Source organism: Ictalurus punctatus, chromosome 29, assembly GCF_001660625.3.
Source record: "Ictalurus punctatus breed USDA103 chromosome 29, Coco_2.0, whole genome shotgun sequence".
Taxonomy (NCBI): domain Eukaryota; kingdom Metazoa; phylum Chordata; class Actinopteri; order Siluriformes; family Ictaluridae; genus Ictalurus; species Ictalurus punctatus.
In genome coordinates this window covers 7,495,153-7,521,605 of record NC_030444.2, presented here as the reverse complement: position 1 = coordinate 7,521,605, position 26,453 = coordinate 7,495,153, and the positions used below count along the sequence as shown (strand labels likewise).

The 26,453-nt window shown below is 39.1% G+C and overlaps 1 protein-coding gene across 1 annotated transcript in view; it reads left to right on the top strand.

Moving 5' to 3' along the window:
* The first annotated feature begins 5,112 nt into the window (after positions 1-5,112).
* The window catches only part of LOC108260538 (serine/threonine-protein kinase MARK1), a 76,943-nt gene continuing 55,602 nt past the window's right edge, over positions 5,113-26,453 (top strand). The window contains exons 1-2 of the mRNA XM_017460917.3: positions 5,113-5,499; positions 25,064-25,249. Coding sequence (XP_017316406.2) covers positions 5,449-5,499; positions 25,064-25,249 — 237 coding nt within the window. The 5' untranslated portion in view covers positions 5,113-5,448. The remainder of the gene's footprint in view (positions 5,500-25,063; positions 25,250-26,453) is intronic.

Sequence of the window (26,453 nt, the reverse complement as noted above, 5' to 3'; positions counted from 1 at the left end):
TATGATTTCAATCAATGGGATGACAATCAGGTGTGAGTGAGCGCCTTGTTTTATGTAAACAGGGATTTATCAAAGTCTGATCTTTACAACACATGTTTGTGGAAGTGTATCATGGCATGAACATAGGAGATTTCTGAGGACCTCAGAAAAAGAGTAGCTGATGCTCATCAAGCTGGAAAAAGTTACAAAACCATCTCTAAAGAGTTTGGACTCCACCAATCAGTCAGACAGATTATCTAGAAATGGAGGAAATTCAGGACCATTGTTACCCTCCCCAGGAGTGATCTAACCAAAAAAAGATCACTCCAAGAGCAAGACGTGTAATAGTCCACGAGGTCACAAAGAAACCCAGGGTAAGTTCTAAGCAACTAAAGGCCTCTCTCACATTGGTTAATGTTAACCATCAGGAGAACACTGAAGGACAATGGCACGGTTGAGAAAGCCACTGCTCTCCAAAAAGAAGATCTCTGCCTGTCTGCAGTTTGCTATAGTTTTGTGGATGGATGAGAATGAAATACAACTTTTTGATTTAAATTAAAAGCATTATGTTTGGAAAAAGTAAAACACTGCATTCCAGCATAAGAACCTTATCCCATCGGTGAAACATGGTGGTGGTAATATCCTGGTTTGGGCCTGTTTTTGGGCCAGGACGACTTGCAGTCATTGATGGAGCAATGAATTCTGAATTATATCAGCGAATTCTAAAGGAAAATGTCAGGACATCTGTTCATGAACTGAATCTCAAGAGAAAGCTGGTCATGCAGCAAGACAACGATCCTAAACACATAAGTCATTCTACCAAAGAATTGTTAAAGAAGAATAAAAGTTAATGTTTTGGAATGGCCAAATCAAAGTCCTGACCTTTGGATGGGATCCTGCCTCATAACTCATAAGTTGCTCTAGATAAAAACATCTGCCAGCTGAATAAAGGTCAATGTAAATGATTGTGAAATATTACTTGTGATCAAAACAACATTCACAATCGTAAAACACACTGCTTAATCAAACCACACTGATAGTTACACTTCAAACTTTTCGGATTCAGTATCAGCTTTGATTTGATTGGGGTCACTACAAATGATTTGACACTTCAGTTTCTTTACATATGTTCTGATGTAATCAGTGGGTTATATTTCCATTTTGTGTAATCTTTGGAATACATACTTTTCAGCTAGTATTTTGCCTCACAGTAAATAGTCCTGCTCAAGTCAGGGTTGTCACGAGTGAAAAGGGGGATACTATTAAAACACACCCCTGTATGAAGCAATACAATGTTTCATGCAGCACCATGCAAACCAAATCTGTGCTAACATTGGTATATTGTTGTGACATGCACAAAACAGGGTTCATTAAGAGATTTGCTCTGGTTTTGTGAAAATGAGTCATACAGAATGAGTATAGAAGCAGAAGATGAGTTCTGAACATGCAGAATGTTGTTTACCCCGTGCAGACTGGGTGCTATCTACCACATCAAGGAGTGATCCAAGCAGATCAGATGCAGAATTCCAGCAATGTTCATCTCTCTGCCAAGCTTCAGTGGATTATTGGGTTTGTTTGGTTTTTTTTCTTTCTTTCTTTTCAGTTTTGCCATTATCCCTCTTTACCTAGCAAACAGTTTTTCTGATTTGCAATAATAAAAGACACTAAAAACTACTAAGCAATGAAAGCCCTGAAATAAGCAATTAATTTAGTACAATTTTTTTTTTTTTTTTTTTTACATTTTTTTTAAAATAAACCCTCTCAATTGTTCTATCTCAAACCATATTTCACCATCTTCTTTCTTTTATTGTTGTAGGTCACTAAATATAATTCTCGGTCCAATAACCTAACTCTTGAAAGCTTTCTTTAACTAAAATGCGTAATTCCTGTTACCCTTCAGATTATTATCTATGGACTGCTCCGAAGAGCCTTGTTCACGCAAATAAAAACACAACACTGCCATCTGGTGGGCAAAGTTAAGTTATTTTATCATTAAAAATCTGCTTGAGGTTAATATTTAAGGGTCTAGTTCTATATTGAATTGAATATATATATATATATATATATATATATATATATATATATATATATATATATATATATATATATATAAACATTCATTAATGAAACAAAGTCATAATTTGGTGTGACAAAAAAAAAGTAGTCTCAGGTAGAATTAGTGCAGTTTTATAAGGAAATGGGCTGTAAGTTTTATTGAGTATCTTGAAGAATCAGACACGGTTCTTCTGGAGACTTTGACTGGCGCACTTACTTCTTATTTTTGCAGCAAAATCCAACAGCCTTCATTGTGGTTTTTGTCTGAAAAGTGTCTCTTACGTAATACGTTGCTTTCTTTACTGACATACAAACATTTTTCTGTAACATTTAATTTTCTGCTGGAAAACTAATGTTTGGGAATCAAATGTTTTTTTGGACTGACTTTATAATGTAGAAGTCATAAAATGAAAATCTATAACAAAGTTTGTATTAAAAAAAAATTGGGTACCTAAAACTTTTGCACAGTACTTTATATATACTCTAGAGACCGCTGTGTGAAAATCCCAGGAGATCAGCAGTTATAGAAACACACAAACCCATCTGGCATCAACAATCATGCCACTGTCAAAATCACTGAGATCACATTTTCCCACCATTCTGATGGTTGATGTGAACATAACCCGAAGCTGCTGGCCCATATCTGCAGGATTTTGCCATTTTCACTTAATTTTTATATGTTGTAATTTCACACTGAGGGTGGAAGAAGTTCTCACATGATTCATCTTTGTTAAAAATTTTTGTCACATCACAAAAACCTGCCATTTTAACAGAGGTGTTTAACAGGGGTGTGTTTTTATTTTATTATTAATTTTTTTATCCACTGACCCTCTCAACATGCACAAGGCTCTGCTTCTGACCTACTGCATAAACTCAGTCAAAGATCGAAACTTTTAATTTGACCAATAAATGCTTTGAAACCACACAATGAGTGTAAATGGCACCATGTTATCTCATAACCAGTTGTCACTGGTTGAGCTGCCTGTAGAGCTGGCTCAGCCAATGTAGTAACATGAATAAATTCAGATATTACCAAACACAAATGGAAGGACAAACCATGAGCCCCAATCCATGGTACAGTACCAACATATCCTAACCAGAAAAAATGTTAACGTGCTTCCTCTTGCGCTTAACTCAATCTAAAAATGCAGAATTTATGAACTCAGTAAGATGGTGTTTGAAAAAAAAAAAAACGGTACTGAAGTCAAAAGGAGGCAACATCTCAGTGATCTCATTGAAAGGATGTCTCATTGAAAGGAGTTGTATTATAATTATTAATATGTGTCCCTATGTTCCTACTTTACTTATTTACCACCCATGCTGCCTGGACTGTTTAATTTTGAGGCACTCCTTTGTTTGACTGTAATAGGGCACTTATCTACCTACTGTATATGTAGTTCAATAACCATTCAATGTATTTAAAATTAGAACTTATCTAGCTGAGTAGCTCATTAAGTACATTAGGAGAGTAGGAATGATCAAGATTCCAAGAGTCTACTGATGGTTGGAGTTAGAAACACTGCCATACTAGAAGAAATCCTGTTCTAGTCTACAACAAACTTGACACTGGGCAGAGTGGAAAATGAAAATTATGTACACCTCCATGACACACACTCTGAAGATCTGATATCCAACAGAACATCATTAAATGTTAAATTTCATTGCCTTAAAATGCCATAATTGTCCATGAAAATCAAAGGAATATTTAAAGTTTGCTGCAGAAATGGGCCATCTAAGTCCAAGACTTCACAGACTAGAGAACCTTAATACACAACTCACATAGTAAATTGCAAAAGGTTGAGATTGGAAACAGTAGTGGAAATCTAATTGAATTCATTTGTCAGTGATGGTCCCAACTGGGGGCACACGATGGCTTAGTGGTTAGCATGTTTGCCTCACACCTCCAGGGTTGGGGGTTTGATTCCCATCGTGGCCCTGTGTGTGCAGATTTTGCATGTTTGCATGCTCTCCCCGTGCTGTGGGGGTTTCCTCTGGGTACTCCGGTTTCCTCCCCCAGTCCAAAGACATGAATGGTAGGCTGATTGGCATGTCCAAAGTGTCCGTAGTGTATGAATGGGTGTGTGAGTGTGTATGTGATTGTGTTCCCTGCAACGGATTGGCACCCTGTCCAGGGTACCCTGTCTTCCTGGGCTAGACTCCAGGTTTCCCCATGACCCTGAAAAGGATAAAGCGGTTGAAGATGGATGGATGGTCCCAACTGGATTCAGAGTAGCCTAAATACTATGTCAATTCTTTCAATTCAATTCAGGAAACAAGCTTGAGAGGAACCCGACAAAAGTAACAAAAAATTGTGTTACTATAAAACATATAATGAAGTAAAATAACTACTTTAGTAAGAAATTGGTCATTTAACTCATTAACTCATTAACTCTTTTTTTTCCTTGCTAGATCAACTTGTTATACATGTTGCAGAACAAACCCATGGTAATTAGTTGTAATCAGTCATCTTCAACTGATCTTTTGCAGTTGCAGCTGCAAAACTTTGGAATAATTGCCTTTACATATTCGGCAGGCCCAGACACTTTCTGCTTTTCAATCTAGTCTTAAAACTCATTTTTACTCTTTGGCGTTTAACTCATTATGAGAGCTGTTTTTTTTTTTCTTTCTTTAATGATTTTGTTCTTGTTTTATGTTTTGTTGTATGTGTTTACTGTTTTATTCTGATTATGTTTGTACAGCACATTGGTAAACACTTTGTTTAAGTGCTCTATAAATAAACTTTTACTTTATATGCAGGATTATTATTATTATTATTATTGTTGTTGTTGTTGTTGTTTTATTTTATAAAACAGAATTTTTATGTAAAAAATACTAACTGTCACATGTTGATATTGTTAAGCCCTGTTTGGACTGGATTTGTTGTACATGAGGAGGTGAGGTTGTTATGGAACTATTATCTGAATTCACGTGATGCACCTGTTTTAACCTCCAACACCATGCGTTGGGAGGCGCAAGCGCGCCGAGTGGAAACAGGAGTGCCTGCAGCGATATCATACTTCCGGTAGGTGGCAGAAGTCCACATCTGAATCTCCCTATTGATAACATGGAGCCCTGAGTGAGTGTTGATGCCTTTACTTCAACACAGGGAGTCTATGTAGGGAGCACGGATACATTTGGTATACAGCTCACGCGCTCTCGCATCCATCCGGTTGGCCGCTGCACGCACATGAGCCAAGAAGACTGATGGAGTAACAGCGGAGCATCTTCATTCACACCAGCTGGTTTTCTTCATGAACACCTCCATTCTGGATATTGGACTTCCGGAAGTTGGTTTGGATGTGGCTATGGGTTTTTGTTATGGTAGCGCGCGAGCCGTGTGACAGGCCGTTAGAGATGTAGGGTCCAGCGGGGACTGAAATACGCGTTAGCTCGAGCCGGCCTCAAAACCCAAACATGTCTATCCGGATGCCTTTACCCACTGTAAACGAGCGAGAGACTGAAAATGTAAGTATTGAGGAACATATGTGAAGAAATCTTTCCTGTTTTCCGGTGTGTTTGGGATGTTTATGCGCGTTATTAGAAGATACAGTACACAGAGAGAGCCTTTGCTGTGTCACCGCTGACATGCACTTTTCCTGAACAAAACACAAACATGATGATACCCACCAGTCCTTTGTAGCATATTTGGTCTAAGTGTCATAATGTTGGCTTGACAAAGCCAACATATTGTTCTGCGTTGTTTATAAATTGTTATTCTAGTTAAACAGTTAATAAGGCATTAGTGTTATGTGATATTCGTGGTCCACCTGAGATCACACCTGAACTGCAGGTGCCACTTCATTCCTGTTCAGATGTTGTTAATGAGGTGCTTCCTTCATTGTTCTGGAATTAACGCATCTTACACTGTAAAACTTACAGCCCTTAATGAACCTGTTCAGATGACTCTCTTCTCGGATGTCCCATATCGACGTCGTTGTTCGAGAACAAACGTTGTGTGTCACTTCATTAGCTCTGGTCCTAGAGGTTCACGCTACAGGTGTCATAAAGGAAATTGTCCTATTTTTCCATTGTCCGTTGTCCTATTTTTCAGTTCACTTCCCTTTTATTTGTAGAGTTTTACAGACATCTAGATCCCTAATGAGCAACTCGGCAGCAAGGAAAAAATCCCTGAGACGACATGAGGGGGGAAGAACCTTGAGAGAACCGGACACAATAGAGAACTCTTTATCTTCTGGGTGACACCGGATTGTGGGATTATAAATCATTACTCTTCTTCTACTGCATACTATATAGTCAACAGTACTGTGGATTAAAAACAGTATTTAACAGTACTGAGGATGTTTACATTACAGTTACAGCATATGACAGACGCCCTTATCCAGAGTGACTTACATTTATCTCATTTATGCAACAGAACAGTTGAGGGCCTTACTCAAGGGCCCAGCAGTGACAGCATTGCGATTTGAACTCACAACCTTCTGATCATTAGTCCAACTTCTTATCACAGATCTACCACTGCCAATGTTTAGTATAGCTAGCAGTTCTTTGTTAAAAGTCTACAGTATCTAGGTGAAATTAGACACTGACGAAATGGTGGGACTTGGGCATGAACTGTTTTTGGGAAGTGCAATTACTGTTCCCTTAACAATGTTACTGGTTAGGAAAACCGCTAGAAAAAACAGCTTCCTACAGTAAAAAGCATTGTTCTCAGTAGTTGATCAAAACGATATAGAAATACTATCTTCTCAGATGAGCTCTTTAAAAAGTAGGCTTTCATATACCTTGAAATTCTAGGAGCACATTTAAAACAACAGCTAGATATAATGTCACCTAAACTAGTATAGCATAACATTAACCGATTTACCAATCTGGAATGAGTTTCCCCAAAGTATCAGCACGTTAAGATCATTTTAACTAGAGAGGAGCATGGTGTGATGCTTGCTCTAACATTTATCAGTCTTAATTTCAACAGTGCTTTTGGGAAATATGTCAAAATCCCAAATATCCAATACTAAGATCCAGTACAAATCAAATTAGGTACATCTCTACATCTCTGTTTTCAGTCATATTGATAAATGACAAAAAATAATAACGTGACATCTAACATATAAATAATACCAGATAGCAGATAGTTCAGGGCCAAACATGGATGAGCATAGACACACCAGAGTTACTTATGGCAAAAAAAAAAGGCACTTATGGTGTTGTGGGTCAACCTTGCGTAAGCTTCACCCTCACCAATCAAAATGCAGATTCAATTCAGTTTTATTTGTATAGCACTTTTAAAAATGGACAGTGGCACAAATGCCTGTTGTATTTATCGAACGCAATGCAAACTGTTGTCCGTGGTCATGTACACTGAGTATCTACTCGGTCGTAGAACCACAGTTACATATGGAATCATCCTTTCTACGTCCTTCATTGCAGACCACCAGGATAGTTTTCTTCTGAACTAGTGGAGGTCATATATCAAAGTCATCATAAGGGTGTGTAACACTACCCGATGGCACCCCTTTCCAGACAATAACACACAGCACACAGCACTCTGCTGTAGTACAGATACCATACTGAGAATGAAAATCACTCAAGTGTTGATAGTGCTCCATACTGAGGGTGAGAATCACTTGTGTTGATACTGCTCCCTATTGAGGATGAGAATCACTCAAATGCTCAAGTAGTAATACTGTTCTAAGCATGATTGCTTGTTAAGTATTCATCCTTTACCCAGTGGGCTAACCTGGGACCATTGTTTTGCATGAAGCGCTCAGTGGTAAAGCCCAGTCTGTCCCTGTTGTGGAGACAGTGCTGCACATGCATTTTTAGGGGAGATCCAGGAAGAGGAGATCCAGAGTCTAGCAAATATATCTTGCATTTCTAGAGCTTGTTTGCTTGACCTCAATTTTGTCAACCATTTTGTCATGGTTTGTGCTGGATAGCTATTGTTCTATTGTATCATTTTTTGCTTCTGAACAGTTGTGGTTGGTTTTATCTCATATATTACTGATAGATCTCAGTTTATCACCATTGGGAAGTTTAAACCTTCCACTGACACTGTTTCTTATGGTGTTTCCCAGGGATCAGTCCTTGGCGCCCTTCTCCTTATTTACATGTTGCCTACAATGGTCTTCATTCACAGTTACAGTTATGTTGTTGATACTCAGATTTATGTTAGCACCCAAACTACCTCCATCTTGCCACTCCCTATCCCATTATCATGTATTCGTGAACTTTCTAAAACTGAATCCCAGCAAAATTGAAGTTCTACTCATTAGCCCAAAATCCACTGTATCACACATAAATAACTTTTCACTTGACCTTAATGGGGTGACTATGAATCCTACTGTAAGACCAATGCAGAAACTCCATCTTTATTGGAATTCCTAAAATAAAAATAAAAAACCCTGCATCCACTACAATACATTCAAAACTCTGCAGCTAGAATTTTCTCTCATTTTAAAAAAAAATCCTCTCATCACCCAAGTCCTGGCAACACTGGCTACCTGTTTCACCGTGCATCCAGTTTAAAGTCCTTCAACTTACAAATAAAGGCCATACATGGCGCATCTACACTAAATCCAGTTGATTTTTTTTGGTGTGCTTTTTCAGTGAGATGTATGAGAGTGGTAATGTATAAATTAAATGTATTATTATTATTATTATTATTATTATTATTTTTAAACACCACTGTGGTGTTGTCAGTCTGCACTAGTATGTGTGACCCGCCTGGGTGTCCTGAAAATGTTGTAGCATTAGCCACAATTTCTTTAGTTTGGTTCTTTTAAACCTTTGCTGTCATTACAATTTCCCTCTTTGCAGGAAGAAAATATGCACTGGACCAGTGCCTCAAGGAGTGCGCAGATTACAACTGAAACCTGTTTTTGTAACATGCATGACAGGCACTGAGCATGCCGCCAACATAATTCACCAAATCCATTTTTAGTACTAGAGTTGCAATTAATAGAGTCCCAGCCTACATATGGGTGATCTGTGGCCACTTGTAGTTTCATGACTGCATCCATACTTCATGCTCATTGGACAGTCTCCTAACGAGTCAAGTGACCCTTTTCCTGATTAACTTTAGGTAAGTTAATCAGTTGCAAGTACTTCCACTTGCAAGATCAGGACATTTTTCTGGCTCAAAACTTGCTGTTGGGACTGTACCCTAGCATTGCAGGGGCTCTATGGCTCTTCACATACTCTTCATTCTTTGTGAAATCTGGGTGCCAAAGATAACCCAAGTGGAAAGAGATAACACTCCACTGACGTGGAAGCAGAAATTTCGCCTGTATCCCACAGCAATTGAAAGGTAGAAATGCATCTTTCAGATCTGTGGTCACAGCCAAGCCATAATCTAGAATTATGGCCCCTTTTATTTAAATTGAAATTTTCTTGAAAGGAACTTGGCCAAGTTTTTAAAATCTCTATTGCTTGTTGCTGTAATAGCAAGGTCCTGCACTTCTGCCATCAGTATAGTCAGTTGGCATGGGTCCCAGGTTAGTGGTGTTTGGTCAACAGGGAACTGTAAGTTACTACGTATTCCACATCCTGGAAGCGTGGTCATGCTCTTATCTGACAAGCAGCATACATTTTTTTGTTGTTCTAGGTTGCGTGGTGGCACCAAGGTATGTATCCAAGGTATAACTCCATCCATTCGTGCTGTGGTTTCTGAAACCGAGCTTAGTGGGAATAGTGTGTTGGATAGATATGTTTTCATACCACACTGTCTTTTTTCCCCCATTTTTCTTCCCTACTTGGTCACCTGCCAATTCTTCCACCCACTGGCCATCAGGGGTCTAACGGTACACAAAAATGACGGTTCGATATATTTTCCATACAATTGCTTCTTTATTTTCTTTTTTATTAAACAGTGGTTCAGTGAGCAAACTATGGCTCTGTCTTTAAATAAAAAACTCTTTCAATACTTCTTCAACCGGCTGCAACCTACTAATAAAAAAGTCAAATTTCCTTAAATAAAATCAAGACCATTATTCTCTCAATTAAATACAAATATAATAAAATACATATCCATTAAGATATCAACTGTATTAACTGTACTGTATTTGTATTCACATTTGCAGCTTTCAGCTTCACATGGTGATCTGGCTTTGCACTCCACTCAGTTTTTTCCTTGTACCAGTGATGTTCACATTCAGGCGATGTCGTCTCAATTGAGTGAGCAAGTTCGACAAACAGTCAGCTAGATACCCGATTGCCGGCAAATATCTTTCATCCAGTTCACCTGCCTTTCTCCGTCGTCATTGTAGTTAACTGAGAAACCATAATGTTCCCAAACTGGAGACTTTAATGATTGTGGAGGATCCTCAGGTTCTGGTTTAACTGCGTTCACCATAACTACTTGTGCATGCTTAGTTGGGTAGTTGAACCAACAACATCTGGTCTTTTGTGGAAGTTGCTGGGGGAAGCTTGGAGTTTCAAATTAAGTTTGGCGCACTCAGAAGTTCTTCTTGTTCAGTGGTTAAAACAACGCTGCAGTCGTTCAGAACACATGCGTGCCAAACCAAAAGACCTGTACCGAAAATTTTTGGTATGAATGCGTGTACCGTTACACTACGTTACCCTATCTAGCGCTCCGCTTCATACAACAGCTACCACCTGGGGAAGTTGAAGGTTAACACATTCTCCCTCCCAGACAACCAACTGCATCTTTTTCGAACTGTTTCTCTTGCTGCATCACAGGGCAGTGTAACACACTTGGTGGAAAGCTCTAACTGCCCTCCTCCAAATACCTGGGCTCACAAATGCCCACGATTGGCTAGTATAACTGTGATTGACGGAGAGAAAGTACGCCATCCCTCCCACACAGAGCGCACAGCCGTTTGTTCTTTTGGCTCTCAGTATTGTACTCACTCTCCTCATCTCCTGACAGTACTCCTTTTTAACTCAACAACAGATTTAAGAACTTTGGAGATGGCAGCCAAGAGTGCCTAATGGTTGAAAATGTCTATGACAGAAGGAGGTGATAATCTAGTGTCTCCCAGGCCTGGGTGCCAGAGACATGGCAGGATTTACATAAAAGGTTTCGTCGGTCTGTGCCACTACTGAGACCAGTGGTGTCTGTAACGGAGGAGTTGCATGCATGCCTTTTTCTCAGGTTGCAGACTCTGTGTGTTGTTGAGTGTGCATAAGGGCTCTTTAATGCAGTTATACAGTTGTGCTGTGGGATAGCACAGTCACTCTCTTGGGTGACTATACCACTAATTGGGTTAGGCATTCAGTCAGATTCAGTTTCACTAAGGCAGCTTTAGTATCACAGTGCATTTTCTGCTTCTGAGCCACACTACTGCATTACACTCTGAACATCAGACTCAAGGAATACCGAATAACTAGTGTTTGACAACCACTGAAACTTTAGGGTCTGTCTCTGTATGTGAACACACCTGTGCACTTCCTTTGCGCTGTTGCATTGCCACTAACAGCTCTTATGTTTAGCCCATGCCTGCTGCTAGGTCCTCTACTGTGGGCTTTAGCAAAGGCACTCACTTCTCCCCTTCCATGGGGCTGTTTAGCCGAGTCTTCTGCCCATTTCTCTTCCTGCCGATGCAGTATGGCGAAGGAGCTTACTTAACTTTCATCTCAAGTTCTGCAGCCATATCTGTTGCTCACTTCACACAGCATCAGAGGAAGATAATGAATAGCCAGCAATATTTCCCTGGCATTTGAGGAGGCTTGCCATCCTGCTCTGAGCCACCTCTAGAAGAGGTTGATGAAGTAACTACCGCATATTATGACGGTTACACTGCATCTGCAGTGCCCATGCTGCCATACGCTGACAAACATTAGGCCACATGTCTATTCCAGTGACACGAATAACCATGATGGTGGTAGTAATAAGTTAAAACACAAGAATAATTGTCATCCCTGGTGCATGGTGCAACAAAATTAAGCTTGTTAGCAAGACACAAGGGATTAGAGCACCATACTCAACATCTTTGAATCCACTTATTACAATACTCACATGGGGCCATTGTCACAAGGTCATTACTCTGCTTAGGTACTTGGTCAAGGAAAAAAGCAAGCAGGAATACTTGACTAGTTCTGAAGGAAACACCTTAGTGATTTGAACTAAAAGGAAGTAGAAACTATGGTAAGTGTGTTTTAGTAAAAAAAACAACAACATTATTTAGAACTGTCAAGTTTGTTTTTTGTTTGTTTGTTTGTTTGTTTCCCCCCCAAATATACGAACACAAGACCATGCTAAAAGATTAGGCAGTTGTTGTGCTATGAATATTTAATATTTGCACATACATCATAAGGACAAAGCAAGGAGCTGACATACAATTATGCATGCAAACCACACACACACACACTCATCTGGGTGTTCTTGGAGGAAACGGTAAGTTATTTTCATTTTTGGAACTGGTGTTTTATCTGTGCAGCATCAAGGGCTCACCGGAAAAATAAATCCTGCTGAGTCTGTGAAGCTTTCAACCTGTGAGGTCTCGATCAAATAGCAAAGATAAAAGTGAAGAGCCTCAGCTTTCGCTCACTTTTTTTTTGTTGGTGGTAATTCACTGTTTGTGTGTGAGCTCATTTGCCTTCATGGCACCAGTTTACTGAAATTTTGTAAAGATGGGTAGCTACAATAGAGTACAGTAGGACAGACTGAAACAGTCCATTTGTTTTCAATGCTTGCAACTTGCCTGCCTTCTTCCTGTACTAGGTGTTGATCATGATTATCTTAATCATAGTGCAGCCACTCTGTTTACTGTCATATCACAGCAAACCAGTGACTACGTTTCCCAATCCTGCACTGCGGCCTACAAACATGGCCGCCATGGACCGCAATTCACAGAACACTCGCTTTCAATCTAATCACGCACACCGGCATCCGATTCACAGCACAATCACAACCACGATTTAAAAGGACTTGCAATGCAGTCACTCTTTGCAAAGTATTAGGTGTGTTTCCGTTTGCCAAGCCGGTGTTCAGCGTGTTTTGTGTCCTTGTTTTGATCCTGTTCTCGTCCACGCTTCTCGATTCCTGTTTTGCTTGGTTTGTGCCTGTTCGCCTGTTTTTGACCATGCTGTTGTCTCATGATTTGGATTTGTCTGCCTGCCTGTCTTTAATAAAAGCTCTTACCCGCACTTGCATCCGTCCTAACTCCCATTACGTGACACTTATTCTCATTCTTTTCACTCTTTAAAAAAATATCTGATGCAGTGAGGGGAAATAAGTATTCAGACACTTTTGATTTTGTTATTTAATATACTTTTTAGTGCAAATATCACCGTCTTTTGGTTTTGTACTTATAAATGATGAACAAAAAAGTATGTATTTATAACGAAAAACCAAGATATGTTTCAGAAATAAAATTGTTAGGGACACCACAAATGATCAAAATGAGTACTTTGTTGCAAAGCTGTTATGACAATTACAACTTTGAGGCATCTGCGGTAAGAAGTAATTAGGTTTATGCAGCAATGTGGTTCAGTTTTTTTTCCCATTCCTCTTGGCAAACCATCTTCAATTCTCCAAGATTATGAGGATCCCTCTGATGGACTTGCAATTTTAAAATCCTCCATAAATATTGAATAGGTTGGCTAGGCCATGCAAGGTCCTCTTAAGGGATTTTGGCTGTATGTTTGGAGGTGTTGTCTTGTTGAAGTGACCATATTTTCTCCATAGTCAGTTTCTTGGCTGATGAGGTTAAATTCTCCTCTAAAATGTCCTGGAACTAAACTCCATTCATGATTCCTTCGACGACGCAGCCCTACATCATGATGCTTCCACCTGCGTACTTCACTGTGGGTATGGTGTTGTTGGGATCATACTAGAGGTCGACCTATTGATTGGAGTTTCCAGCATCGATAATCGATTGCCGAACTGTTGGTTATTTGCAAAAAAATCCACACTGTTTTCCCCAGTTGCGTGCATGGTGGGTGTGGCTGAGAGGGGTCCGCCGTCATTATACAGTACGAGAGCGGCCTCTAGAGGCGAAATAATCACTGTCAAATTTTGTTGTGTTATTTGAAGTGAATTGTTGAATTTTTATTTGTTATTTGGAGTGTAACTTTTTAGTTCAGTTTGGATGTATACCTTTTATTTACTTTAATATTCATTAATAGGTAATATACTAATATATTATATCTTTATTTCATAAAAAAAAATTGCAGTACATTTTCACAGTACAGTCACTACTGTTTATTTTTGTAATAAATTTCAGCAGTATTTTAGTTCAGCAGATATCGCCCAACCTAGTTATTGGTATCGGTAAAATCCATCGACCTCTAGATCATGCGTGCAATTTGTCTTTTTTCCAAACATGACAAGCTGATAATTTCCAAAGAGCTCTAAAAGTTCTATTTTTGTCTCCTCTGACCAGAGTATATTGTTCAAAAAGAGCTCTGATTTGTCTAAATGCTTTTAGTCATGACTTTCTGTGCTTCTTTTTCTGTGTGAGATGTAGGAATGGAGATGATTGGGGTACAGTTCATTGCTTATTGTTTTTTTTTATTAATTGTTGTTCCTGCTGCTTTCAGGTTGTACTGCAATCTTGTTGAGTGTCTGCTGACTTCTCTCTTACCTTCCTTATAAAAATCGAGATTTTTTTGCAGCATATATTCCTAGAACTTGATTTATTTTTATGTAACACACACAAACATATATATATATATATATATATATATATATATATATATATATATATATATATATATATATATATATATATATATATATACACACACACACACACACGCACCCTTGGTAAATATGAGCAAAGAAGTCAGTGACAAATTCTCTATGTTTAAAATAATTATAATTATTATTATTTATTATACATCTCTAACTATCTATCTATCTATCATTAGGGAAGGCTGCGAAAAATTGTCTTAATTGTTTGACCTTTTGATATTTTAGTGATAAAATTCACAAAACTAATCTTATATATATCAAACAATTGCAAACACAACACAGGTTTATCAAAAAAAATCTTTGTTAAATATAGGTGTGCAACAATTATTGGCACCGCTATGAATTCATATGAGAAAAATATATTTGAAGTATATTTAAAAAATTTTAGGACACATGGGTGACTAGGAACAGAAAATTGTTCAACTAGGACTTCCTGTTTCACAGGGGTATAAATATGATGTAACACATAGGCCAGATTCCTTTAGTCATTCATAACAATGGGTAAGAGCAAGGAATATAGCTGTAATGTTTTTGAGCTTCACAAAATGAGTAGTGGCTATAAGAAAATAACAAGCATTGAAAATGCCCATTTCCACCATCAGGGCAATAATTAAGAAGTTCCAGTCAACTGGAAATGTTATGAACCAACCTGGAATTGGACATGTGTCTATATTGTCTCAATGCACTGGGAAGAAAACAGCAGAAAAAAGAAATTCAGAAGTAAGTTGACATTTAGAGAGGCTCTGAACAGTCTCAGAACAATCTCACCTCTTTGAGCTTTACTGACTGCTTTTTGCAGTTTTCAATAATTGCAGGACATAAAGGTGTATACATACATTGCCCTGCGAAGTTAAAAAAAAATGGAAAAGAAGTAAAGATAGCTCAGGTGTGGACAATTTAAAAATCTATTAATAGACCAACTGGCAATTAATTGAGAAAAGCTGACCATGGTTCAAGTTATGAACTGTGTACTGTCTTTATTTTTTCTTGTTTAATACACTTTAGTACAGTTCAGAAAAGCTACACTACAAGCTCCAACTAATTTTCACATCTTAACCAAATTCCAAATCAAATTACAACCAATAATCAAGTAGTTCTTATAAGGACTTTGGTCTTGTTAGCAGTCAGTAACTACACATGTACAGCACTGCTGTCTCACTGCTGGAAAATATAAGATAAAGATTTTGGGCGAAACACTGAAATGTGAGTGAGAAGTGAGCAGATGGTCCTGCAAAACCTTTGCACAGCATGAACCATCTTCATTACTCCAGCAGCAGAAAACGTAAGCTGTAAAGGCACTAATGACGCAGATAGTCATATGTACAAGATTCAAAGCATCAGTGCTTAAGTATGTACGTAGCCATAACATTAAAACCACTAACAGGTGACATGAATAACATTGATTATCTCGTTACAGTGGTACCTGTCAAGGCGTGGGATATATTATGCAGCAGGTGAACGGTCAGTTCTCGAAACTGATCTGTTAGTAGCAGGAGAAATGGGCGAGCGTTAGGATCTGAGCGACTTTGATAATGGCCAAATGTGATTGCTAGACGACTGGGTCAGAACGGCAAGTCGTGTGGGGTGTTCTCATTATGCAGTGCTTAGTACCTACCAAAAGTGGTCCAAGGAAGGATAAACAGTGAACCAGTGACAGGGTCATGGGTGCTCAAAGCTAATTCATGTGTATGGGGCGCGAAGGCTAGTCCATCTGGTCCAGTCACACAGAAGAGCTACTTTAGTACAAATTGTTGAAAAAGTTGGCTATGTTCGTAAGATGTCAGGACACACAGTGCACATCAGTTGTCAGAGAGCGCCCATACTGACCCCTGTCCACATCTGAAAGCACCTACAATGGGCACGTGAGCATCAGAACTGGACCATAAAAGATTTCCTGCCAATGTCTTGGTGACAAATACCACAGCACACTTACAGAGGTCTTGTGGAGTCCATACCTCGACAATTCAGAACTGTTTTGGAGGCACAAAGGGACATACACAATATTAAGCAGTGTTTATGATCACTGTTTATCCACATCAGGATATCAGAAACAGAACATCTCTCCAACAATATATTGTTTATTCCACCACTGTCTTTTACTTATGTCTTAAGAGTCTTCCAACACTGGCATCATTTTTGCCCCTTTTAACATCTCAGTGATTTGTTGATTGTTAAATGTAAATGTTGTGCCCTGACACCAAAAAGAACACAAAATTACAGGTGGTTTTAGTTGTTTAACTGGAGCTCCTTTGGTTTTAGCAGATTGTTGTGGCTAGTCAGCTCTGCATGTCCACTCTCAAGGAAGCTATTCCACCAGGAGATCATAGACATATTCGTTCATGAGTCATCCAACTAGAAGTGCTGCTGGCTCTTCAGCACAGTAGCGACATCACTGATGAGCTCAGTGGCTCTGGGCATACAGGTGAATTTTTTTTATTTATTTATTTTTTTTTCCCCAGGGTGGATTTGTGTAGCCAAAATATGCTAATACTGCCAAAAATGAATGCAACCTAGTAGGGGCCACTTAGCATGGTGTGAATGAGATCATGCCATCTGGTCACTGTTAGCTTTCATTCGCTGTTGTGATGGTCATGGCATTTATTTATTTTCTGCACTTTCAGAGTCTTAGACCAATGCAGTGGTTAAAGACAATTGAGGCAGAAGAAAACTTGCAGATGAATGCATAGAAAGCTTGAAAAAGACATTGCTGAGAGGAAAATATGGTTTAGAAGTCAACAGAGAAGTGGGTCATGTAGAGCTTTCCTCTATGAGAGTGCATAACATCCCAATCAATAGGACATGAGAAGTAGAGCAGGACAACCATGCGGCCTGATTTTAATCAAAGTTTCACTCATTATTCTTGTCAAAATAAACCATGAAGTAAACAGAGCCAAGTGTGTGCGGATTTAAAGAATGTTAGGCTGTTTAATCAAAAAAATTTATAACTGACGGAACTTTGTCACATGTCTTTGGTAAGCAATGGCAGTAATTCGTCCGCTGGTTAATCAGCTTTCTAAAGCCCTAATTGGATTGGATAAATTTATCAGGGGGACATCGGTAATAAATTTTTACACGTCTCCTCAGTGATAAAACTCGTGAGTTTCTCATGGACTATATTTTCTACAAACCCAGATGTTTGTGTCATGTGGTCACATCTCCATTCCCAACATGACGTCCAAGCAGTTGAAGAGACTGGTGTAGAGGACACCCTGGCTCTTATTAGTTTGGGCAGAATCAAAGTTCCAGCAGCAATTAGTAAATACAATAAATTAATAATAACAAAGTATACAAAAAGCATCCTTTTTTTTTTGTTTGTTTTACAACTCACAAAATGTTTCATATCTGGGAGAGGGTCACGGATGCATGCACTACACGATTAAAGTAAGTAGGAAAGTAACAACAGTCGGGCATCTATTTTTCCCAACGCAAGGTGACACCTGCATAGAAAATCAAGGACATGTGCATCTAAATAGGGCTAAAATGATCAGACCGCTGCTTAGTTTGGCAAAAATAGGAGGTAGTTTAATTTTCTCAGAGGAGGACAGACAAAAACACCAACATGGCTGATCTGGATGGAAATAAAATAACAGAGGAGCACCTGTAAATTAAGAAATTATCCCAGGGCCCCATGTAAAGGTAATCCTGGCTGGTGAAGGAATGATGTACAGTATACCTGATATAACATTAGTGAGAACAGGTACTTACTTAACCTGTGGTATAAGAGAAATAAAACACTTCAGGTGTGCTGTTATAAGAAAATAATCAACTTCAGAATGGTAACAGTAAATTTGTTGGCTGTCAGGCAGAAAATTTCGCTGAGGTAAGGGTTTCAGTGCTGAATGCAGTCTAATTGCACCTGAAAACAGCTGCAAACAGCTTAGCTATCATTTGGCCCTGAGAGATTTAATCAAATTTTTAGTGACTCACTGGAGGACAAACTGGAATCTACAGTGCATCCGGAAAGTATTCACAGCGTTTCACTTTTTCCACACTTTGTTATGTTACAGCCTTATTCCAAAATGGATTCCTAAATTAATTATTTTCCTCAAAATTCTACAAACAATACCTCATAATGACAACGTGAAAGAAGTTTGTTTGAAATCTTTGCAAATTTATTAAAAATAAAAAACAAAAAAAGCACATGTATATAAGTATTCACACCCTTTGCCATGACACTCAAAATTGAGCTCAGGTGCATCCTGTTTCCACTGATCATCCTTGAGATGTTTCTACAACTTGATTGGAGTCCACCTGTGGTAAATTAAGTTGATTGGACATGATTTGGAAAGGCACACACCTGTCTATATAAGGTCCCACAGTTAACAATGCATGTCAGAGCACAAACCAAGCCTTGAAGTCCAAGGAATTGTCTGGAGACCTCCGAGACAGGACTGTATCAAGGCACAGATCTGGGGAAGGGTACAGAAACATTTCTGCAGCATTGAAGCTCCCAGTGAGCACAGTGGCCTCCATCATCCATAAATGGAAGAAGTTTGGAACCACCAGGACTCTTCCTAGAGCTGGCCACCCGGCCTAACTGAGCGATCGGGGGAGAAGCGCCTTAGTCAGGGAGGTGACCAAAAACCCGCTGGTCACTCTGACAGAGCTCCAGCGTGTCTCTGTGGAGAGAGGAGAACCTTCCAGAAGAACAGCCATCTCTGCAGAACTCCATCAATCAGGCCTGTATGGTACAGTGGCCAGACGGAAGCCACTCCTCAATAAAAGGCAAATGACAGCCCGCCTGGAGTTTGCCAAAAGGCACCTGAAGGACTCTCAGACCAAGAAGAAGACAAAGATTGAACTCTTTGGCCTGAATGGTAAGTGTCATGTCTGGAGGAAAACAGGCACCACTCATCACATGGCCAATACCATCCCTACAGTGAAGCATGACGGTGGCAGGATCATGCTGTGGGGATGGGTTTTTTTGGGAGACTAGTCAGGATCAAGGAAAAGATGAATGCAGCAATGTACAGAGACATCCTTGATGAAAACCTGCTCCAGAGCGCTCTGAACCTCAGACTGGGGCGAAGGTTCATCTTCCAACAGGACAACGACCCTAAGCAGACAGCCAAGATAACAAAGGAGTGGCTACAGGACAACTCTGTGAATGTCCTTGAGTGGCCCAGTCAGAGCCCAGACTTGAAACCGATTAAACATCTCTGGAGAGATCTGAAAATGGCTGTGCACCGATGCTCCCCATCCAACCTGATGGAGCTTGAGAGGTCCTGCAAAGAAGAATGGGAGAAACTGCCCAAAAATAGGTGTGCCAAGCTTGTAGCATCATACTCAAAAAGACTTGAGGCTGTAATTGGTGCCAAAGGTGCTTCAACAAAGTACTGAGCAAAGGCTGTGAATACTTATGCACATGTGCTTTTTTGTTTTTTATTTTTAATAAATTTGCAAGGATTTCAAAGAAACTTCTTTCACATTGTCATTATGGGGTATTGTTTGTAGAATTTTGAGGGAAATAATGAATTTAATCCATTTTGGAATAAGGCTGTAACATAACAAAATGTGGAAAAAGTGAAGCACTGTGAATGCTTTCTGGATGCACTATAACTCCATAACAATAAAGTGTGTTAAATACTAACGAGGTGCAATATCCCTTCTGCACTACACAGGCCTGATTCCCCTCTAACCAATCAATAATAAGCCAGGAGAGTGTGTAGAATAAAATCAACACATATTGTATACCCAGCCAGTCATCAGAACCTCAGAAAGTAATAAGAGACTGCTGGACCTACATATCAAAGCAAAACAATATTAAGAAATAAAAGGGGAAAAAAATAAAACTTATTGTTGGAATCCCAAGTGACATTAACAGCCAAAGGGAGGAATAAGAGAAGAAGGAGAAATACCATGAACTAAAAGAGTGCTGGAGAAAATGAAGGTTAACACCAAGGCACCCGGGGCTGTATCACCTGTGTAGACGTGGAAGAGAGAACGTAAAAAAAATCTGAGGAACAGTAAAAGTACTGAACCACCCCCTCAGTCTCTGAACCTGGTATGTTATACGAATGTCTGTTCTACACATAGCAAAAGCCCCAGTGTTGCATTAACAGTCTAAAGTGGTTATATCTCTCCAATTGGACAGCCCTGTTGAATTCTTGATTCTGATTGGACAGCCCTGTTGAATTCTTGATTCTGATTGGACAGAAGGTGTTGATTTATTTGCTATAATAGCATCTCTGATGGTAGTCTTGGCTGTAATTCAAATGGTTTATATTAAGGTGCACATTCCAATTCTCAGGTAATTGTATAAGGCTAATAATAAACAGATTAAAAGATATGCTGTTATTTAACAAAGGAAAACAAACATTAATATGGTGAAGCTTTCTGTAAGGAGATGTTTATTTAATATTTATGGAAGGAGTCTCCAGTGTTACTGGTTTTAGGACTATGGGGTTCTCAGTAACGTGACAGGCTAGGTGTTTTTTTTTTTCTTGTTAAGTTAAAGAGAGGCCGGTGAGAGAACGACTATTCCAAATTTTAACTGTAACTATACACGGTAAAAAACAAACAAAGATCATTCACAAATTAGAATTGCAATTGTTGGCAAATCATTGTGATACAGGAGGAATAAAATATGGTATTATAGGAAAGACATGTTAATATAGAAAAATAATCAAATTTACTGTAGCTCTTCTTTGTATCAGAACACACCACACCACCACGTTGTGAATTACTTTCCTATAACAGCACACACCCCAAGTGTTTTATTCTTTACTTATAATAAGTAGTAGCACAAATTCTTTATAAAAATCATTTTATTGATGATGTTAGTTTCTCAGTACAGTGTCTGTAATGTTTCCTCTACAATAAAACTCTCATCCAGGCAGTTAAATGAACATAATAAGGCACAAACGAGGTTTAAGCACATTTCCTTCCATGCAAACCCAGATATCTGCGTGACACCCGGTGAACACATTGTAATATATATTTGTTTATAGAAAGCAACAATTATTTTGTGGCGTAGGCAAATATAAAGCGGCAGTGTATCTAAAAAAATATATACACAGGTGCATTTAAAAAAATTTGAATATCGAATATATGAATATAAGTTCATTTTTTCCCTGTAATTCAATTCAAAAATTGGAACGTTCATATAATCTAGATTCATTACACATAAAGTGAAATATATATATTTTTTAATATCGATGATTATGGCTTACAGCTCATGGAAATCAAAAATCCAGTGTCTCAAAATATTAGAATAAAGAATTTATAATACAGAAATGTCGACCTTCTGAAAAGTATGTTAATTTATCCACTCAGTACTTGCTCTGGGCTCCTTTTTTTATGAATTACTGCATCGATGTGGCGTGGCATGGAGGCAATCAGCCTGTGGCACTGCTGCGGTGTTCTGGAAGCCCAGGTTGCTTTGATAGCGGTCTTCAGCTCGTCTGTATTGCTGGAGCTGGTGTCTCTCATAGATTCTCTATGGGGTTCTAGTCAAGCGAGTTGGCTGGCCAGTCAAGCACAGTAATACCATGGTCAGCAAACCAGTTACTAGTAGTTTTGTCACTGTGGGCAGGTGCCAAGTCCTGCTAGAAAAGGAAATCAGCATCTCCATAAAGCTTGTCAGCAGATGGAAGGATGAAGTGCTCTAAAATCTCCTGGTAGACGCTGCTGTGACTCTCGACTTGAGAAAACACAGTGGTCCAACACCAGCAGATGACATGGCACCTCAAATCATGGAAGACACAATATGTCGTTTAACTTCTTTATCTTGATTCATTTGTTGTAGTTGCCTAATTTATTGTAATATATTTATTTACTGTAATGAAAACAGCTATTACTAAGAAATGTATCTTTTAAAGATGTTTATTTTTTACAATACAGTGATACTGTCATAAACCTGTTATAACATGCCGAACTTTGCACTTCATTAATGCGCAGTGTAGCATTACAGCGTAACAGGAGTGTGTTGGCGGCCGAGTAACCCGAAACAGATTTTGTTCTCAACGCCAAAGACAGATAGTGCCAGCTGCCCAGGCATTCCTGGTGGCACCGGAGCATCTTATTCGCCTTCTATTCTTGTTCCACCACTAGTTTTCTATAGTTTTTCAGGCTTGTATGATCTAACTTTGGGGAAAAAAAATAACCCAGGAGGGGATTTGATTTAAATTGGCTCTCTATATCTGTCTAAAATAAATAAAAGTGCATCAACTTGAATGAAAACATACAGCAGGGCTACAACAGGTCCAATATATAATGCCACATAAATAACCACATATAATTCACCACATACTGTATAATTCATGAGCAGTTCAGCCTGAACATATCTAATGGCCAAAAGTATGTGGACACCTGACCATTTACACCCACATTTGCATGTTGAACATCCCGTTCCATAAAATGGGAATTAACATGGCGTTGGTCTACCCAGCTATAATAACCTCCACTCTTATAGGAAGGATTTCCACCAGATTTTAGAGCATGGTGGTGGGGATTTGCCCATTCAGCCACAATGAGTTCATGCACTGATGTCGGGCGAGAAGGCCTGGGGTGCAGTCACTGTTCCAGTTCTTCCCAAAGGTGTTTAGAGGGGTTGAGGTCAGAGCTCTGTGCAGGACACTCGAGTTCTTCTACTCCAACCTGGGCAAACAAAGATCCTATAATAACTGTGTGCCTCCAACGTTGGAACCACACATGGGTGTGATGGTCAGGTTTCTACATACTTTTGGCCATGTAGTGTATCATGGCTATTTGGTATATAATGCTATAATTAATTAATAAATCATGATTGCACGCTCCTTTAAAGGAAAATAATCAATGACAGGGTGTGGCGGGCCGTTACCACCCGGAGGTTACTGTCCTGCAGCAGCATACTGAATACCAAAGGAATTTGCCACCGATTCATATTGTGGAAATCAGCATTCTATTAATTATGTAATATCTAATGCAATTCACGTGCATTTTTTGGAGAAATGTTTTTTTTTTTTTTTAAGATAGGGTGGTCTTCTGTTACATTTTGTTTATAATATTAAACCTCTGTTCATCGCAATTTTATTAAACCTCTGTTCGTAGACTTATTTAGTTTTATACAGACATGCCCACTGTTTTGTGTTGTTTTCCGTCATCATTTTTAGTCATTAAAATTTTGTTCAAAATATTCTAAGAATCAAATTTAATCGAAATGTATTGTGTATCGTGAGTGGAATCAAATCATGACCACAGTGTATCTTTACACCCCTATATACTGTAGCATGTAATACTTTTCATCAGTTTACCGTTTCATTTAATGTTGTGGGATGTCCATAAAACATGTCCGTGAGTAATTCCCTCACTTCCTCTTGAAGTTAATAAGACAAAAAAATGCAGCTTGATCCTGAGAAAGCACAAAACAAAAAGTTCTCTATCTCTCTTTTGAAAGCATTCCATTGGCAGAAAACTTAAACCTCTATTTTTACCTCTGACTATTACAAAGTGCTGACACTGGAGACTGCTTCCAAAATGCTAAATAATTCTCTACACGTCAATACTTTTTAAAATCTGATTGTTTTTAGGTTTAGATTATGTAGCTTGTCCACCACATTGTGTAAATTGTTAATATAGAGGCACTAATGTATTAAAATGAGTGCATAAATATTAACCTGTGATTTGCAGCTAAACATACAGTCAGAGCTGCCGTTATTGAAAATGAATCCACACCTTCTGCCCAATCAGAATCGAGAGCAGTTATGAAGTAGTCACGAGGTAGTTACGCTGCCCTGCGATGCAGCGTGAGCAGCATGCTGTGCTGTTTTTATCACGCTGTATAGTACCTGATCATCACTGCAGGTGCTAACGTTGTGCAGTGGTTAGGGTTGAATCCATATTTTTGAAATTCATTTCATATTCATTGTGGTACTCAGATAAAATAGTTGGTTCCCAATCAGTCTTTAAAAATTCGGATCAGTGCACTTCTACTGTCTATACTTCCTCTATTTACTTCATTTACTGCCCAGATATGCCAGGTCTCTCTCCCTGTAGTGTTTTAAATTTGGGCAAGCCAGCACTTGAGCTCTCAGGCGGCCATTATCAGAGATTATTGGAGCCACAGAGCACTTAGTAGCCTTGGCTGCAGTGTACAGGCTCTCAGATTCAGCTTACACACTGTCTCTTTGTGATGCAGTCTAACTCATTTGCGCAGATGTATCGAATAGCACTGCATATTTCTGTCAGGATGGACAACATAAATTGTTATGAGAGTCTCTTTTTAGATTTGAATGCATTCCTAATGTACATTTCTGTCATAAAGCTTTAGTTCCAGAAGAGACATTAAGCCATACTACATGGCATAAGCAATATTATTAATTTTGAGACTTACTATGCAATTACAGTTATCCAGACTGAGAAGCTTGCACAGCACGTTAGAAGTGAGTATGTATAACGATGATGATGGTGCTAACCAAACTGCTTTCTATGCAGCACACATCCCTGGATGGCTTTTCTACCAAATTGGCGAGCCGCCAGAACCTGCCTCGCTGCAGGAACTCACTGAGCTCCAGTGTGGACGAGCATCCGCATATCGGCAACTACCGCCTACACAAGACCATCGGCAAGGGGAACTTCGCCAAGGTCAAACTGGCACGGCATGTGCTCACTGGACGAGAGGTGAGTGTCATGAGAGAGTGGTGCTTACAAGTTATGTTCATGGTGTCAAAGCATTGTCAGATTTCACAATTCATTTTGTTGTCTGTCCACCTGATTTTTGCAACACAAAAGTAAGTAGCAGCTCGTATTCCCTATTTTTGTAAATATCAGTTCCGCGCTTGCTTGTAAATGTAGTAAACTAACAGTAAGCTAGTGCTGTTATACTGTAATAATGCTATTATTAATTTTAGTAGTAGTACTAGTAGTAAAAAATGTCCATTAACTGCAATAACAGTTCCTCACAGTTCCTTTATAGGTTTTTCTGCTTTAACTCAAGTAGAAACATACATAGAAAACCTCTACTTTTATTCAGGTGCAAGATTTTTAGCGTTTTGTTATTTGCTAATTCTGAACTATAGTGTACAGTGAGGGGAAAAAAGTATTTGATCCCCTGCTGATTTTGTACGTTTGCCCACTGACAAAGAAATGATCATTCTATAATTTTAATGGTAGATTTATTTGAACAGTGAGAGACAGAATAACAAAAAAAAAAATCCAGAAAAACGCATGTCAAAAATGTCATAAATTGATTTGCATTTTAATGAGGGAAATATGTATTTGACCCCTCTGCAAAGCATGACTTAGTACTTGGTGGCAAAACCCTTGTTGGCAATCACAGAGGTCAGACGTTTCTTGTAGTTGGCCACCAGGTTTGCACACATCTCAGGAGGGATTTTGTCCCACTCCTCTTTGCAGATCTTCTCCAAGTCATTAAGGTTTCGAGGCTGACGTTTGGCAACTCAAACCTTCAGCTCCCTCCACAGATTTTCTATGGGATTAAGGTCTGGAGACTGGCTAGGCCACTCCAGGACCTTAATGTGCTTCTTCTTGAGCCACTCCTTTGTTGCCTTGGCCGTGTGTTTTGTGGCCTTTGTCATGCTGGAATACCCATCCACGACCCATTTTCAATGCCCTGGCTGAGGGAAGGAGGTTCTCGTCCAAGATTTGACGGTACATGGCCCCGTCCATGGTCCCTTTGATGCGGTGAAGTTGTCCTGTCCCCTTAGCAGAAAAACACCCCAAAGCATAATGTTTCCACCTCCATGTTTGACGGTGGGGATGGTGTTCTTGGGGTCATAGGCAGCATTCTTCCTCTTCCAAACATGGTGAGTTGAGTTGATGCCAAAGAGCTCCATTTTGGTCTCATCTGACCACAACACTTTCA